The 18,269-nt window shown below is 42.3% G+C and overlaps 1 protein-coding gene across 10 annotated transcripts in view; it reads left to right on the top strand.

The window, feature by feature from the left end:
- kmt2cb (lysine (K)-specific methyltransferase 2Cb) overlaps positions 1-16,727 on the top strand; it is a 67,727-nt gene extending 51,000 nt beyond the window's left edge. For 8 of the 10 annotated variants that reach the window (XM_044219884.1, XM_044219882.1, XM_044219883.1 and 5 more), the window contains 24 exons: positions 606-919; positions 1,046-2,637; positions 2,758-2,869; positions 3,086-3,152; positions 3,249-3,309; positions 3,443-3,675; positions 4,626-6,398; positions 6,629-6,820; positions 7,931-8,095; positions 8,197-8,326; positions 8,488-8,635; positions 8,747-8,931; positions 9,073-9,209; positions 9,492-9,765; positions 10,277-10,416; positions 11,157-11,270; positions 11,381-12,497; positions 12,595-12,731; positions 12,850-12,992; positions 13,116-13,290; positions 13,387-13,503; positions 13,624-13,697; positions 14,647-14,755; positions 14,867-16,727. In XM_044219884.1, coding sequence (XP_044075819.1) covers positions 606-919; positions 1,046-2,637; positions 2,758-2,869; positions 3,086-3,152; positions 3,249-3,309; positions 3,443-3,675; positions 4,626-6,398; positions 6,629-6,820; positions 7,931-8,095; positions 8,197-8,326; positions 8,488-8,635; positions 8,747-8,931; positions 9,073-9,209; positions 9,492-9,765; positions 10,277-10,416; positions 11,157-11,270; positions 11,381-12,497; positions 12,595-12,731; positions 12,850-12,992; positions 13,116-13,290; positions 13,387-13,503; positions 13,624-13,697; positions 14,647-14,755; positions 14,867-14,959 — 7,602 coding nt within the window. In that variant the 3' untranslated portion in view covers positions 14,960-16,727. The remainder of the gene's footprint in view (positions 1-605; positions 920-1,045; positions 2,638-2,757; positions 2,870-3,085; positions 3,153-3,248; positions 3,310-3,442; positions 3,676-4,625; positions 6,399-6,628; positions 6,821-7,930; positions 8,096-8,196; positions 8,327-8,487; positions 8,636-8,746; positions 8,932-9,072; positions 9,210-9,491; positions 9,766-10,276; positions 10,417-11,156; positions 11,271-11,380; positions 12,498-12,594; positions 12,732-12,849; positions 12,993-13,115; positions 13,291-13,386; positions 13,504-13,623; positions 13,698-14,646; positions 14,756-14,866) is intronic. The other 2 variants (XM_044219888.1, XM_044219880.1) reach the window with 1 other exon arrangement.
- Positions 16,728-18,269: the final 1,542 nt, after the last annotated feature.

Raw genomic sequence — 18,269 nt, 5'->3', positions numbered from 1 at the left:
GTTTGTTTACAACCTGTCTAAATACCTGACCACAACTGTTACTTGAACTTACACAAAACACACGCCCAAATATTCACCAAAAGCTACACTGATTTAATCCAACATGAAACATGGACATGCGGAAACAAAAGTAAACAAAATAAAACAAACTATAAACAGCATATAAAACAAACAAACTTGCTCTGTTTTACTCCATTCTTTGCTGAGACCTGGGGAACTGGTCAATGTTAGTGAGTAAACTGTTTTTATATCAAATGGAAATGATGGCCAAATTACAAAAATAAGTTAGTTCTCAACAAAACATCTACGTCACCGAACTACTACATCAAAACATGTGAGGTATAGGAAGTGAAAACTTTGTGTGTATTTGCAGAATTGAAAGCATGCAATGGTGGTCAATGGGGGGAAAAAGGGCCTTTGACTTGCATAGCTACAAATTATCTGTGGCGTTTAAGTAGGCAAAAATTAATTGACAATCTCAGCTAAAAATGCAGCTAAAAACCACTAAACAGCTAAACATGCAGTATTATTGTAAGTTATGTATGGCCCATTGACCTTGTGTTTAAAAAAGCTTAAATTTCTATATGCTTGATGTTGTTTTGTAGCGACAACGAATTAGAGAACTAATCCTCAAGCAGCAGCAACAGAGGAGTGCTATTCGACAGGAGAGGGGTCCTCAGGAGCCTGCTGGCAGCATAGCCCCAGGAACACCACGACCTTGGCCCCAGGAGGGCCCTGGGCAACAGGGGGAAATGTTCAACCGTCCTCCTCCACCTTATCCTGGACAAGGACCCATGAGAGAGCCGATGAGGTTTCCTGGACCTTTTCCAGGTGATCAGCGTGTCCCTTTCCCTAATGAGGGGCAAATCCCCCGGGGCCCACATCCTGGAGATCCAAATTTGAGACATCAGGGACCAAGGTTTGTGTTATGATGTTATTCTTTTTATTACACCTTTTCTGTTGTGATATTCTGTGATTGATAACACAGTAATGCACAAATCAAGGAATGCCCTTCTTCTCTATTTATGTTTTTATCCTATTTTAGGTTTGCATTTCCACCTGGGGTTCTAGGACCTCATGGGGTCCAAGAGTTCTTTCCTCGGGGACAACACCCAATGCAGGATGTCCCTCCTCAAATGAGACGGGCCATGTCGGCAGAAATGGCAAAGAGTATGGGAGGCAACCCTATGGGGCAGCCCCAGCACTTCCCACCACGTGGTATGCCAGTGCAGCAGCACAACATAATGGGCCAGCCTTTCATTGAGCTGCGACACAGAGCAGCAGAAAACAGGCCACGTATGCCATTTCCCCCAGGTGCCATGCAAGGAAGCAACATAGATCCCAACTTACAGGGTCAAAGGCCACCAGGCTTTCCAGGAGCACCTAATTCCAGGTTCCCTTTAAATCAGGGGTCCAGGATGGTAGACCCCATGATCGGTCAGACTGGCCATGTACAGCTATCTGCCAGCATGGGCAATCTTCATCAGCAAGCCCAAATGTCAGGCAACAACACACTCAAACAGTCTCCTTTAATGAGATCCATGAGCCAGCCTGCTTCAAGTGAGACCCAGAACATGGTAGCATCTATGATCCTTACTGCACCCCCTGCTGGACATACTGAAATGGTCTCAGTGACCAGCAGTGAAGCTGTGGAGGAGAAACTGGATGCAGAAGAATCAGCAGTCAAAGATCTTGAGGACGTGGAAGTGAAAGACTTGGTGGATGCTGACTTGGAAAACCTAAATTTGGATCCTGAAGATGGCAAAGACCTAGATCTAGAGACAAATGACCTACACCTTGATGACTTCCTAACATCTGGGAAATTTGACATAATTGCCTATACAGACCCTGACCTAGATGACATCAAGAAAGACATGTTTAATGAGGAACTGGATCTCAGTGATCCTATGGATGATAATGCTGACACCGCAGACATCAACAAAAACTCGAGCACAGTAATTGAGGCTTCATCCAGTTCAGCATCTGTACTGGCAAAGTCAGAGGCTTCAGGTGAGAAGTCTTTAGCTGAAATCAAGATGGAAGCCCCTGGGAGTCAGGACTCTGCTTCTGTGGCACCTGGGCAGGAAATTAAAACAGAGTTCAAGGACTGTCAGAAACCCCCTGAGGTCGTAGACCAGCAAGCTGCTGGAAACACCTTAACCTCGAACCAGCAGGGAGTGCTCTCTGACTCCACCCCAGTCCTGTCGAGTTTACTCATTAAGCAGCAGCCTGAGGAGCAGTCATTAAATCCAATTGTTGAATCTGTCAGTCAAGGAGGTAACCTCATGCCCCAGCAGAACCAAGTCACTGACACTCAGCATACCTCCGGACTTACAATGACTCAAACAATACCAGACGCCACCAGTGCAGGAGAAGCTTCTATGACTGGCTTTGGGGCAGACCATCAGGTGGGGCTAGCCCCTGGAGTGGACCAGAGTGGTCTGACCCAAGCCCAGCAGACCATGTTGAACCAGGCACTGGGTCAACACGGCCAGCAACATCGTCCTCTTCTGCTAGAGGAGCAGCCACTCCTTTTGCAGGACCTCCTAGACCAGGAGAGGCAGGAGCAACAGCAGCAGAGGCAGATGCAAGCCATGATACGACAGCGCTCCAGTGACTCATTCTTTCCCAACATTGGTAAATTATTCAGGCCACAACTTCTAGTTGTCAGTATAGGTTAATGTTTGAGATTACCTTTTTTTTTTTTTTTTTTTACAAAGTAATTATTTCTTAGAGTGCATTATTTGTCATTTGCAGATTTTGATGCCATCACTGACCCCATCATGAAGGCTAAAATGGTTGCACTGAAAGGCATCAACAAAGTCATGGTTCAGAACAACATGGGAATGACCCCGATGGTCATGAGCAGGTAAAAAGTTCACTTTGGTACTGCATAAATAAATTTTCTTGAGTAGAAAACGTATTACTGGTGGTAGGAGTGTATGTATTAGTTTTGGTTTTAAAGCAATCGTAATACCAGCATAATAACCCAGCCACTAGGATATTGTGCAACTAATTTAAGAATTGCTACTGTGATTGATTGAATGACTAAATGGTGCATGGCCGTGGTATTGCTGTATTACAGACTTCCTCCTGGTCCTGCACCACCTTGTCCTGAAAGCACACCGCATCCTCCACAAGTTGTTGGACAGGTAATTGAATTGAACTTAGATATTATTTAAAACTATGTAATAAATAATATTGAAGTTGCAAATATATAAAAACGTACTTGTCAACCTTGCTTTCAGGATGGCAAATTGACACAAGTAGCAAGACCGAATCCTCCAAACTTTGGACCAGGATTTGTCAGTAAGTTCTCAAAAAATGTATATGCATTTTCAAGTTGAAAATGGTTTGAAGGTCTGTCAGGCCTAGAAATGTTAAGATGTTTGTTTTTTATGCTGTCAAGATTGCTAACAAAAGAGCCTTTCTCTTCTTTCAGACAATGCTCAGAGGGCTCAGTACGAGGAGTGGCTCCAGGAGACTCAGCAACTACTTCAAATGCAGCAGAAGTTTCTGGAAGAGAAGATTGGAGCTCACAGGAAGTCTAAGAAGGCCCTGTCTGCCAAACAGAGAACAGCTAAGAAGGCAGGGAGAGAGTTCCCTGAGGAGGATGCTGAGCAGCTCAAACATGTCACAGAGCAGCAGGGTGTAGTGCAGAAACAACTGGAGCAGGTAAATGTTTGGCCTGTCAAGCTCCACCACTGATCTATCTCAGCCCTCCTCTACACAATGGCTGCCTTAAGCATTATCTTTTCATTGGTCTTATGAGCAGAGTTTATTGTTTAAAGTAGGGATTGGCAAATAACAGCCTGTGGCCAAATCTGGCCCTCCACCAAAAGTAGTTACCCACACATAGGTGCAAACGCCAGGCTACTTAGACCTCATTTCAGCACCACACACTGTCCATAACATGGTCTGATTTCCCCCCCATCTGATTATCAGATGGGGGGGAAAACAACCAAAAAGACTTATATTATTTTCTAACAGCAAGTTTTTTTGCAAAGACACAATGGCATTGGTGTAAGAGTAAGATAAGGATAAGAGTAACACATAAAAGAAACACATACTTATGTCTATTCATCATTTCATTACCTTCAATTCTTTTTTTGCCCTTTTTAATAGATTAATTTCTTTTTATTGGGAGCAGAGGTGCTGTCTTTGACTGTATTTTACCTTTTATAGCAAACCTAATTAGTATTAAATATGAATTAATTAGTCTAATTGATCTAACATATAATGTAGGTATAGGGTATGCATTGGAAGGTATACATGTAGCTATTTTCTTTCTAAGCAAACTTAATATCCAAACAAACTGAGGAATTCAAAACACACATGCTTGTGTCTGCACCTCACCTGTCAACCTGCTTTGACTGCCTAAAAGAGCAGTGGTGGAGGAAGAAATGCTCTTGGCTGATTGTACTTTCCAACTCCTGCTTTAAAGTTAAATTCTTCAGTTACTATTTAAAAGTAAAATCATTCATTTCATTCCTTGGGTAAACCCCTGTCCTCATAGGTCTTGTAAATGTGATAAAACACTGTGCAAGCAATACATAATTTCTTTGTAATTTTATTAGAGAACTTCAATCACATTTTTTGTGAATATATCTTATGTTTTGTTTCAGATCCGCAAACAGCAGAAGGAGCACGCTGAACTTATAGAGGAGTACCGAGTGAAACAACAGCAAAACAATATGACACCCTTAATGCCTGTGATGCACCCAATACCAGGCCCTGCTGGCATGGTCCCCAGTGGGCCACCAATGGTCCCCAGTGGGCCACCAATGGTCCCCAGTGGGCCACCAATGGTCCCCAGTGGGCCACCAATGATCCCCAGTGGGCCACCAATGGTCCCCAGTGGGCCACCAATGGTCCCCAGTGGGCCACCAATGGTCCAGCCTCCTATGAACCCCATGATGCAGATGCCACTTCATCCTGGCCAGCCAAATGCACCTACGTGTATGCCCAACCCACCACCTGGCTGGCATCCTGGTGCTCCCATGCCAATGGGCAGACCGGGAATGCCACCTATAATGCCCCCCCAGGTACCTGTGGGAAATCCAGGCCAACCTCATCAGATGCCATTGGGTAACATACCTCAACACTCACAAATGCCTGTGGATCCCCAGGCACCACCAGCTCCACCAGGTGGTGTAAAACCCATGCAGGCAGGTGGTGTGAAGTTTGATGACAACAACCCATTCAGTGAAGGCTTCCAGGAGCGGGAAAGGAGGGAGAGGCTTAGGGAGCAGCAGGAGAGACAGCGGGTACAGCTAATGCAGGAAGTTGAACGACAGAGAGCCCTGAAACACCGTATGGAAATGGAGCAGCAAGGGATGATGGGGCCAGATGGGAACATGGCACCACTCGCTCAGATGCCATTTTTTAACGCAGAGCTGCCACAGGACTTCATGCAGCCTCAGAGGCCTCCTTTACAACAACAGCAACAACTTGGACCAATGTTCCCCCAGCAACAGGGCATGCAGCCTGGTATGGGCTCACCACCTGGGACGTTTATGCAAGGTGAAAGGAGGGCTATGATGGGCAATGGAATGATGCCCCGTGACATGGGGCCTGGTTTCAGGCCTGATAATCTTGCCCTACAAGCACCTAACTTTCCCCAGGGTCAACCCAGACCTCGTCAGTTCAGTGGACCAGGAATGATGCTTCAGATGCCAGGTGAGGGTCCACCATTTGGAGGTGACTCAGCTACACCTCTACCGTCTAACTTTCCGGGCTCAGGTCAGTCTCTAATCCAACTCTACTCCAACATCATCCCAGATGAGAAAGGCAAAAAGAAGAGGAACCGCAAAAAGAAGAAAGATGATGACGCAGATTCAGTCAAGACACCTTCAACTCCACACTCAGACCTTACAGCCCCTCTCACACCGTGTGTCTCAGACACCTCCTCAACTCCAACCAGAAACACCCATCTCTTCGCTGACCAGGACTTGTCAAGGTCCCCCTTACTGGGATCTTCCACCCCCAGTCACTCAGAGCTGGAGAGACAGCTTTCTGGAGGCCAATCTGGACAACCTGGTCTTTCATCAGACGCAGCAAGAACACAGGCTCAGGAACATGACAGGATCCTTAACAACATAAAGCTGGAGCAGACTGATGCCAGCGAGTGTCATGGGCCACGAGAAGGGCCCATCGGCTCAGAAATGAGCTCTGTGAAGGAAGAGGCTAATAAAGGGAGTGTGTCTCCCTTCCCTGCAGGGCAAAGTCCAAATAAGGGGGAAGCTGGCAATGAACTACTGAAACACCTTCTGAAGAACAAAAGTACACCTCCATCTGGATTGTCCCAACAGAGGTCAGAGGAGAGCTTTCGCTCAGAGGAGGAGGATCCCGCAGATTGCAAATCCCTGCTGAGGCAAAGCTCCATGGACAGCAATGGGGTCAGTCTTTGTGTTAGTCATACAGTTAGAGCGCTGAGGGGGTGATAAACATAGTGAATCATAGACAGGCTAAGTGATTCATATGGGCGGCGCGTCATAGTTAAATTGGTATGAGTCATAGCTGTCAGTTTTTGAATGAGTCATAGTTTGAAAACATCTAATATAATGCTGCTCAAGTCATTTTAAGTTTATTCATGCCATTTTATGCAACATCTTTTTCTCATCTCCAGGCGTACTCAGATGGCACTCCAGACTTTCCTGGACCTCTGCTCCCTGAACAGGAGAAGAAGAAAGGGAGGAACAAGAGGGCTCCGAAAGGAGGGGAGAAACCTGCCTCTCGCTACAAGAAGAGAAAGAAGGAAGGGGATGAGAGGCAACTGATGCACTCTGGCCCTGACAGTGTAATGACCCAAATAAAACAGGTAAGATTGATTTTACCACCTTATAACCTGCTCCTTATAAAATTGGTTGGAGCTGCACCACTGCAGTATTAATTACTACTAGATTAGAAAATTGTCTCCACCAAGTGCACAGAAACTTATTTCACATATCACAAGTATATTACTTTAATTAGGTACTTGTTGGATGACATTTGCACACACAGGTAATAGAGGCTGTTAGTATTCAAGAGAGTGGAAGGGGATTCGTGATTATATTGCAAGTCCCTCTTTGATTGAGGCTTATAAACTTTATGAAGCTGACTCACTCATTAGAAATGTAGTACAATACCATCTCATCACCACAGCAAAACTAAATGAGCATGTACTGTAGTATGCTAGTTTCTCACAAATGTAACATGAATGTGACTTAAAGGGAAATGTGTGGGACTGTGTGGCTTTGAGCTGGAAAAGCCTCCATATTGGACAGTTAACAGTTTGATGCTAACTTGTTCTGTGGTCTGCAGCGAGGTAGAAAACTGGACCAGAGACCTCTTAGACTTTGAGGATTCTTATTATTCTTCCAATATTCAATCCAAACTCAAGGCCACATTTTCAGAGATACCAATTGAGGCTAGACTAGCTATATCTGAGGTTACTTTTTCTGGGCATTTTACAGGAGGTAAAATAACTACGTAATGATGACATAACCCTACATACCAAACGCACAACTAATGCTAATGCTTTAATTGGCTTTAGAACTGCTTTGGTGGTGGTGGTGAATGTCTTTTGATAAAAGGTTTATTTGACATAAAAAAACAACTGAGTGCAACTGCATGTATTGTAAAAAGATGAATGTGCCTGCATTATTCAAGTCTCAGCTGCTCTGGTGGGGGATTCCGCTATGATTTCTTTCTTTTTTATCTAAGAGTTTTATTAAATCAAACAATTTAACAGAGAGAGGATAACAAAAAATGATAAGTTCTGCAGAGAGTTTCTGCAACAAAAATTGTTTCAGGTTATCATTCTATCATTGTATTGTTTTGGTTAGTGTTTCTCTGTAGGTGGTTTGTGCTAGAACTTCCATTGCACTTACATACTTGTTCTGATTTCACTCCTATCCTTCCCTTGGTCCTGTTTTCTCTCCTGACACAGCAGCTCTCTCTGCTGCCCCTCATGGAGCCACTGATTAGGGTCAACTTTGCCCATTTCGCTCCTTATGGCAGCGGCCAGCTTAATGGAGAGAACCTCCTGTCTGGTACCTTTGGCAGCGCCTCACTCGATGGAGTCTCCGACTATTACTCCCAACTGGCCTACAAGGTGAGATCTGCTTACCTTACTAATTTGGAGTTGGGTAAACAGTGTGTTAAGTGTGTCTGTAGCATGATGTGCTGACATTGCATTGGTTCTAATTCCTACAGCAGAGTAACCTGAGCAATCCACCAACACCACCGGCGTCTCTTCCTCCCACCCCACCACCTGTGAACCGTCAGAAAATGATCAATGGATTTGCCACAACAGAAGAGCTGGCCAACAAGGCTGCTGCCATGGGTAAGCATTCAGGATGTCACATTTTCCCCCACTATGTCACACTACCCTAATCTTGAAACGGGTTTAGGAACATTACAGAAATCAGATATGGACTATTTCCATCATTACAGGCAAGCATGGTGTGTACATTCGTATTGACATTGTGCTCCTGTTTCATACAGTGTCCAAAGGCCTGGTCCCGAAGCCACTGCATGTCCCATTTAGGACTGAGGAAGACCTACTAGCCCGGGCCATTGCACAGGGACCCAAAACTGTGGATGTTCCTGCCTCCCTCCCCACCCCTCCTCACAACAACCAGGAGGAGCTCAGGTAACGGAGAAATAACCATTAACGGCTGCCATAACATTTGGTTGTGTTGATTACTCGTGACTCATTACTCAAAACTTTTTTTTTTTGTTTCTCCCTGTCAAATGATAACAGTAACAGAGGACAGGAGCCTTGCAAGGACCGGGACACACCTGACAGTTTTGTTCCATCCTCTTCTCCTGAGAGTGTGGTTGGCATGGAGATCAGTCGCTACCCAGACCTGTCTCTGGTGAAGGAAGAGCCACCGTCCCCCTGCCTGTCTCCTGTCCTCCCCATGCTTCCTGCACCTGATGGGAAAGGTAAACACAAACAACTTCAACATAATCAACACCATAAAAACATGTATGGGTGTTTTTGTGTATGCAATTTAAACACACAACTCCAGCATGTATTAACAGTGTGGCAAATTTTTATGAATGTCCTCCTATTTCATGCTCTAGGTTCAGAAATCAAACTGCAGGATATCAAAACAGAGCCTTCTGCGATGTTCTTCGGCTCCCCCTTTGGCCCCATGTCTAATGACTCCAAACAAGGGCTGGTGTCTGTAGCTATCACACTGAGACCGGCTGCAGCAGAGGTAGGAAATACTTAAATTTTGCTGATTTCACAGAAATTCAGAATAGATTTAAGTCTTTCAGACTGACAGTACTAAGTACTGACTCAGTAACACTGAGTCACAAATGGGCAAATATACAAATTATAAAAGCATTGTAAAAAAATAAATGGCCAGGGATGTAAATGCAGACAACATGCCAAAAATCCTGCCTTGCTGGAGCTGTCCATAAGATTTTTGACGAAAGACCTAATCAACTAACTATATACATATATATTCATGTTGTTGTTGTTGTTGTTTTCTCAGAACATCACAGGTGTAGTGGCAGCCATTTCAGACCTACTGTGTGTGAAGATCCCCAGTAGCTATGAGGTCAGCAGCACCCCAGACAGAGGGCCTCTATCTATACTCAGTGGTCCAAGGGTGGGCCCCCATGGCATGGAGCCTCGGCCTCCCATGATCTTCCACGGACAGGGGGACAATGGAGGACGTCCGGGACAGATGTTAAGGCCCAGTGGAGCACAGGGGATGATGCAACAGCAGCAGGCACATCATTTCCGTTTCCATCCCAACAGCCCAGGTGAGGGGAAAAAAACTAAATTAAACAAGAGCATCTCTGATTCCCCCATGTACTGTGATACAGCCTGTAATTGAAATGTCATGTCTGATTTAAGCTAAACACAATGACTTCCTGTGAAAAAGCACAAAGCAGCAACGCAATCTCAATATGTTATTGTTTATTATATTGCATATTAAAGTGATTCTCCCAGCTAATGAAATAGAGTAAACAATGTTTGTTTAGGACACTGTGGCATACAAACTCCTGCTTATTGCTGTCAAAACACTAGGAACAGGCCTAATGAGTGTTGTTAGCACAGAAACATTTGAATAAGAAAGTGCACACTTCACCAAGACTCCATGGTCATGGAGAGTTGCCTCAATTGTCTCATTTCTTTTACTTCTGTAATAGGGTGTTTTATTTTCCAAGCTAACATTTGTTTGTTAACTTAGTCAAGCATTATATAGGTTTATTATCAGAGAATGCAGTTTGAAATGGATATTTTTTTTAAACATATTTTCTGCTACTTCAGGCGCAGCTCTAGCTCGAGGACCTGACCAGAAGACCCCTGCAAGCCCTGGATGTAAACCTCAGTGGTGCTGTCACTGCAAGGTGGTGGTTCTGGGAAATGGAGTACAGAAATCCATCAAAGATCTCCCTGCACATGTGAAGGTACAGAATTAATTAGGCTTAAATACTCCAATTGGCAGGAGGGTGGCTTATTATTATTATTATTATTATATATTTAGTTGGCAAGCCACCTTTCAGCTGGAGCAATTTGATGCTAAAGGTGTGATTTTGTGAGTAATAAAATACAACATGCTTTAAAGGGACAGTTCACCCCAAAATCAAAAATGCATATTTTCCCTTTTACCTGTAGTGCTATTTATCCATTTAGATTGTTTTGGTGTAAGTTGTCGAGTTTTGGAGATATTGGCAGTAGAGATGTCTGTCTAGAGATTCTGTACAGAAAGTTCCAGTTCATAAAAAGCGCTTTCTGCCAAACAACTATGGATCGTATAATTATTGATTTCCCAGTGGTGGGACTAGATGTGTCATGACTGGATGCCCAGACCCTACTTTAGAGGATATATTATCTACTTTCAGCCTGAAGGGCCATACACATCTACATACACACACAGCACCACAGTTATACTGCATATATCCTCTGATTATTTAAATCCTGCCTGTTGGAGTTAAATCCATTTCGCATCAATTAGTGGGTTAAACAGCATACCCTATGACTTCATTCTTGAGAGTATTTTGGTTATTTAAATATTGTATGTTTTTTTATGTTTATTTCATAACTTCTTTTAATGTCAGTTGAGCCTAAGCAGTTCACATTGGTCAGGCTTTGATTTAACACCTCATTCCTTATTCAGCCTGTGAAAACTACCAATTTTTCTCATTAGGAATCTGAAAGCCGTTTGAAATCTGAAGAAGACCTGGTCTTCTGCAGTCACAGCTGCTTCCTTCTCTATCGTTCCTCACCACCCCTGCAATCCAGATCAACCACAGAAACTAAGGTTTGTACTACTGTAACACATGCTGAAACACCCCAGTGAGTCTAAATAATATGCAGTTAATATGATTTTGTTTTTTGCTGGACATCATGGCTCTTGTCTCATCTCTTCAGGAATCAGTGTCCCTTCTCCCTGCCTCCGAGCAAACAGAGAGCCTTTCTAAAATTCAGCACCAGTACAGTAACAACATGTCATCGCTGGATGTTCATTGCCTGGCCCAGCTTCAGCCCAAGCAGTCTCCCCCCTCTACTCCTCCTATCCCCTTCCCCACAGCAGGCGAGACATCCAAGACGGAGACCAAGTCTGATGCCATCAGAGTGACAGTGAAGCTGAAGGCCCGGCCAAGGTCCCATGAAGGCTGGCACCAGGGAAAGAGACAGAAAGGACTTCGCTGGAGGAAGTGGACTGTCCAGGTGGTGGTGCCAAGAGGGAATTCCCAACTCCCAGATGAGGATAAGATTGATGAGCTCCTGAAGAAACTCGGGGCCTCCCTGCGCCCTCCTGCCTCACTCCGAGACCAGAGGCGGTGCTGTTTTTGCCACCAGTTTGGAGATGGGATCACTGACGGCCCTGCTAGGCTTCTTAATCTGGATCTTGATGTATGGGTTCACCTAAACTGTGCCCTGTGGTCAACTGAGGTGTATGAGACGCAGGCTGGTGCCCTCATCAACGTGGAGCTTGCACTGCGTCGTGGCCAAACAGTACGCTGTGCCTACTGCCAGCAGACTGGAGCCACCAGCGGCTGCCACCGCCTACGCTGTACCAATGTCTACCATTTCACCTGTGCTCTGCAAGCTCAGTGCACCTTCTTCAAGGACAAGACCATGCTGTGTCATGCCCACAGGCCTCGGGGAACAGCTGGACAAGCGCTGGAGCATGAGCTGCGTTGCTTTGCTGTCTTCCGACGTGTCTACGTCCAAAGAGATGAAGTGCGTCAGATTGCCACTGCTGTGCGGCAGCCCGAGTTGGGCTATACCTTTAGAGTTGGCAGCCTGGTGTTGCATGCAATGGGCCAACTAACCCCTCTACAAATGGCAGCCTTCCATTCCCCAACAGCCATCTTTCCAGTTGGCTATGAGGCTTGCCGCATTTACTGGAGCATGCGCCATGGCAACCGCCGTTGCCGCTACATCTGTTCTGTTGAGGACCGAGAGGGACTGCCAGAGTTTACCATCAGAGTCATCGAACAGGGCTACCAAGACCTGGTCCTGGCTGACACCTCTGCGAAAGGTTTGTTTTTATGGATTCTTTACAGAAATATTATTGTTGTGTCTCTTTTCAGAGTATAGTTTTTAACCATCATGTGTGCTTGTCTCACTGTTATTAGGAGTGTGGGATAAGGTTCTGGGTCCTGTTGCTGAGAAAAGAACTGAATCAGGCACTCTAAAGCTCTTCCCTGTTTACCTGAAAGGGGAGGACTTGTTTGGACTCACAGTCTCTGCAGTCGCCAAGATCACTGAATCGGTTTGTAGCTGCTTTTTGTGGTGTTACTCAGGTTAAAGAATATAAAATTTACACAAATGTGTAGATAGCATTCTGTAGAGGCTGCAGGATATAATCCTTTTTTACTAATTTATTCCAGCTCCCAGGAGTGGAAGTTTGTGACAGGTACTCATTCCGTTACGGACGCAACCCTCTTGTGGAGTTGCCTCTCATGTTCAATCCAGCTGGCAGTGCCCGTGCCCAGCCAAGAACCAGTTCTCCCTACACTTCACTGGTGATAAGGTAACTTTCAGTGAAGCTGACATTAATAATCTTTGTGGGCATATGTTGTCTTAAAGCAAAACACATTATTTAAGTTTGATTGATCTTCTATTTTTTTGTTATTATCCCCCTCTCAACATAAAGGCCACAACCACAGGCTGTATCCAGCAGCAGTGCCAGGTCCAACCAGAATGTGGCCCAAGGAGAAGGTGGCGCCCCCCATAGCAAGCCTCCAGTAGTGCACCCCAGGTCTTCTCAGTACCGCTGGATGAAGAGTGAGTGGAGAGCCAATGTCTATCTGGCCCGCTCTCGCATCCAGGTCGGTGTTAAAATAGATATTTGATTTATCTCTCAGTTTTGACTAAGGCTGATGCTGTGGACAGAATGAATACCTACTTGTGTAATGTATTCACAGGGCCTGGGGCTATTTGCTGCTAGAGACATTGAAAAACAAACTATGATGATTGAGTACAATGGAACCATCCTCCGAAATGAGGTTGCCATCAGGAAGGAGAAGATCTATAGATCTCAGGTATCTGAAATACCTTTTAAGCTGAAATTCATTTTGTCTAAAGTTACTGTTGCTAAAACAAAATGCAGTAAAATAAATAATAAAGTATTAATAAATTAAATTCTCCTCTCTCCCTGACAGAACCGAGAAGTGTTCATGTTCCGCATCGACAGTGAACATGTTGTTGATGCCACTCGAACTGGAGGGCTAGCAAGGTACTATGAGATTCCATTGGTTATCTTGTATTTTGCATTTTTGTAAACATTTAATATAAACATAGATTAACATTTGTTTTCATTATTTTAATTTATTGTTCTTTATTAGATTTTTTTTCTCTGAATTTTAACAATGTGTTCTCAAATGTGTTAAATGTTATAATGTGAATAAGAAGTGTGTGTTCTTGTGTCTTCATGTGTAATAGTGTCTCTGTATCTGCATTTTTGGGACAATCAAATTCAGCATGCAGAAATCCAGTTTGTAGCAGCATCTGAGCAATGCCATTCAATTTCACATATAGTCAAACTGCCAGTCAGGGAAAAATACAGTCTCAAAAGCAGAACGTACTGTTTCTCTGCATCTGTTGCCATTGTTAGTTTCCCAACACTGCACAGACCATGACATGCATATGTGTGTGGGTGGCTTGTCTGTGGTTATGTTATGGTTAGCCTATTTTATATTCGAAATGATCACCATGTTTTGTTTTATTTTTTTTTTTATGGCTGCTGCATGCATCAGTCTTTTCTTTTTGTTAAAATAAGATAAAAGATGGCAGCGGTTTGATTATATGCATTGGCAAAATTGTTGCCCCAAAATATGGATGTAATGAATGGCAACCCATTCATTTCAATGAAAGCTGCTGACTCAGCTTATACATAGTTGCTGTTGCTTCACTTCCTTCCTGGGTGCTCATCACACATTGCTTGCCACTGTGGAGCTCCTGCGCTAGTGTCTTTCTCTTTGCCTGCACACATAAATGTAACAATAAAATAACATCTTAATACAGCTGTTGGTGGCTTTTAAATATACTGTATACTGGACTTAATGGTTCACATTGTGATAGTACTTTGTAATTGATGTGTGCAGGATAAAGTCTTTCATGATTCTGCAGCACAGAATGTTACACAGTGCTGTTCTTTAATCTTTAATTTCTGTTTTGTTTTTCAGATATATCAACCACTCTTGTGCCCCGAACTGTGTTGCTGAGGTGGTCACATTTGAAAGGGGTTACAAAATCATCATCAGCTGCATTCGCAGAATTGAAAAAGGAGAGGAGGTGGATATCTTTTCTTTGATTAGACTTCTTACTTATATAGTCGCATGAATGTACGTATCAAAAGTACAACAGTGATGCTCAGAAACTGATGTTTCCCTCCCTGTTTTCCAGCTGTGTTTCGACTACCAGTTTGACGCTGCGGAGGGTCAGCACAAGATTGCATGCCACTGCGGAGCTCCTGAATGCAGGAAGTGGATTAACTGAGGAAAACAAAACCGACTAACCTAAATGCATTCCTTGCTATAGTGTGTGGATGCTGTGATCTCTGCACAGAGAAAAAAAAGTCTTCACACTAAAGTCATTTTATGAATGAGCAGAAGGCCCTGAAACCTTGGAGAGATGAATGAATTTACATGTTGGTTCATCAAGATCATGGAAGAAAATGGGTGGAGGAAGGGAAATGTGACACAGTAGCAGGATGTGACTTGTGCCATATGTGGGAGGCTCTGTTGTATGAGATGCCTCTGTCTGTCTGTATGTATCTGTGCGTTTGTTTGGTGTACATGGGGTGCGGAATCCACCAGCGAATGAGAAAGCACTGTGCAGGGTGCGGCCTTATTGCTTACTAAGGGCAGGCCCTTTTGTTTCATACTGTTAATGTATACCGTATGACTAAATGTAGACATCACTGAATGAGGAATGTACAGCAATGAATACCGCGAAGGGAATATTAACTTGCACTAAAAAAAGAAAATAAACACAAAAAAACACACACGAAAACTTTTAAAATACTTGATTCCATGAGTCAGTTTTATCATAGGTCTCTGTCATGTGATTTGTGTGGAATTCGAGAGGTTTTGTATTTATTACTGAGTGAATGAATTTTATTCTCAAAATGAGGAGACTGAGTCAAAGAAGGTTAGATTGCTGTTGTTTTTGAAGATTGAGGAAGACATGCTGTTACTTTTGTATAAATGTACATAAAGAAAACTATAGGAATAACCGACCAAATACTACCTTAACCTTCTTGATGTTTGGGTGTTTTTAAATTGTTTTTGTTCTGTTTGTCATTGAAATTTATTTAAGATGGACGTTATTTCAGTTTGAGAGTATATATTATGATTATTCTGTACAGAATTTGTAATATAACCACAATAATTCACAAAGTATTTTTGTTGTATTAAAAGTAAGGTATTGTAGCGTAGTGTTTTGTGACTTACACATACTTTGACCACTCAAAAAATAAATATTTTTGTTGACTAACGTTACGAGTTATCAGTTACAGAATCAAAAAAAGAACTCTTCAAATAGTAAGAGATCAGTGTGATCTGTTTGCTGTTAATCAGGTTTGATTTTAAAGAACTGTGAATTAGGTTTTGAAACCCAAAAACAACTTTTTAACTTTTTAACACAAATAGGAACACCAACATATATTTACCTGTTTTTGTTTTTACATTGCTTTTAAAATGAGGTGCAAACGTCTAATGATATTGTGAGTTAGACGAACCAGTGTGTGACAGAAGGAAACGTATGGGGAACCCTTATTTGGAACCGTAGGTTGTTCTAACTTTTTGGACAGAAATGGCATTCTCCTTAATCAGAAATATGTCTTATACTGACACTTCACAAGTCACATGCTTAGAAACGGAAGAGTTTTTGCGTGCACAATTTCAAGTTGACTGTAAAATTTTGGAGACAGTCTTTAGAACTTGTAATGTATATGGCATGTATTTTTTTAACTTTCCGAAGACTCAATTGTATATATTTTCTCAATGAATGGTTGTAACAAAATTGTTTCTTGGATATTTTTCTTCTCTTTGTATGATATTACATCATCCTGCCAGTGTGTTTGTGCTACATTTTCTTGGTCGTGTAGTCAGTTCTTTTTTCTTTCTTTTTTGTTTTCTTTAGTTTTTTTTTGTTTTGTTTTTGTTTTTTTGAAAATGCCTTTTGAGGTGTACAGAGTATGAGGTTTGGAGTTTGTGGAATTGAATTTAGAAACATTTACAAAAATAAACTATTTTACATGTTAGCAAGTTGTGTATGTGATATCAATAATTACACATTTGAAATTCTTGAATATGAAGAAATGAAGCCATAAGAAATCTTTAATATCCCTAGCATTGGTGGTAAAATAGTGTTATACCTATCTTTGACTTTGAAGAAGCCAAGCAAGGCTCAAGGGGATTAGCAAAGTACAACAGTTATTTACATAAGATATGGTAGGTATATTTAACAGAGCGTCCTTTTAGAGGCAGATTTATTGCCAAGGATGCAAGCAAATACATCAGTGGCTCCCAACCTTTTTGGCCTGTGACCCCTTTAGGGCTGCAACTAATTTATTATTTTCATTATCTATTAATCATTTGGTCTATGAAATGTCGGAAGATAGTAAAAATGCCATTATGTTTCCCAGAGCTCAAACTCTCATATCTAGATTGTGCGTGTTCTCCAACCAACAATTCAAAACCCAAAGATATTAAGTTTATTATCATAGAAATCAGAAAATATTCACTTTTGAGGGGCTGGAACCAGTCAAATTGGGGCATTTTGGCTTTAAAAAACAACTTTATAAAATCAATCAAATTCTTATTCTAATCTAATTGTTTCAGCTCTATCCCCCTTTAAATGAAGCTATCTGTTAAACCATTTTCCCTTCTAAGACCGTTTCATTTGAAGGATTTTTACAGGCCTAATGAGGTGAAAGTATCAGTTATTTCGCAACAAAGAAGCAAATACTTAAAAACGAAAAAATAATCATATTTTGGTATAAGATGTATATATTTTCTTTCCTATCTCTTCAATCATCTTGTGACCCTTCAGATTCATCTTGAGACCCCAAGGAGTGTCCCAACCTCTAGGTACAAAGATAATGGTCATTTGGGGTACAGTTTAACTGAATTCAATCTGTCTGCTCTGTGTGCTGGGCCTGGATGTTCATTAAGTATCCCAGAATCACTCCCAGGAGCCTCACTGCAGGTCTGACTAAAGATACTGCTGCCTCTAGATACCTCTGATACTGCTAGAGTAAGACATAAAATGTGTAAAACATCTTACATGCACTCTGAACAAGGGTAGAAGATTTCTCTTAAAGAAAAGTAGTTGACTTTCCTTATTTCAGTTAAGGCTGTGCATATTAATGGATGTGTGTTTAATTCAATTATCACCAACTTGATACACAGCAAACCTCAAGTTGGATAATATTTTAGTATATCGGTAAGTTTTGGGGCCAATACTGTACGACTAAATCAACATATAGTCTATGTGCGCTGTACTTGAAGGTTGCATGTACACTGCAGCTCACAAACTTTAAGTTTATTAGCTACACTTCAAAGACTTGATACAAAAACTAAAATCATGTACCTACACAGAACTGTAAATATTAGGGTCCTTTCATAAAAGCTTATCAAGTAGAAGTAGAATAAATATATTCCAAAGGTGACCATGCATTTACCGTGATATTCTTAATTGTGTACTTTTAGTGTCCGTTTTTATGTTTATCATCGTAATGCTTTCACTTTGTCACCTGTGTTTTGAAAAGAGCTATAAGGTTATCATCATAATTATTATTAAG

The sequence above is a fragment of the Siniperca chuatsi genome, linkage group LG13, assembly GCF_020085105.1.
Source record: "Siniperca chuatsi isolate FFG_IHB_CAS linkage group LG13, ASM2008510v1, whole genome shotgun sequence".
Taxonomy (NCBI): domain Eukaryota; kingdom Metazoa; phylum Chordata; class Actinopteri; order Centrarchiformes; family Sinipercidae; genus Siniperca; species Siniperca chuatsi.
The sequence above is the reverse complement of the archived record's forward strand: the minus strand, read 5'-3'. Positions and strand labels throughout refer to the sequence as shown.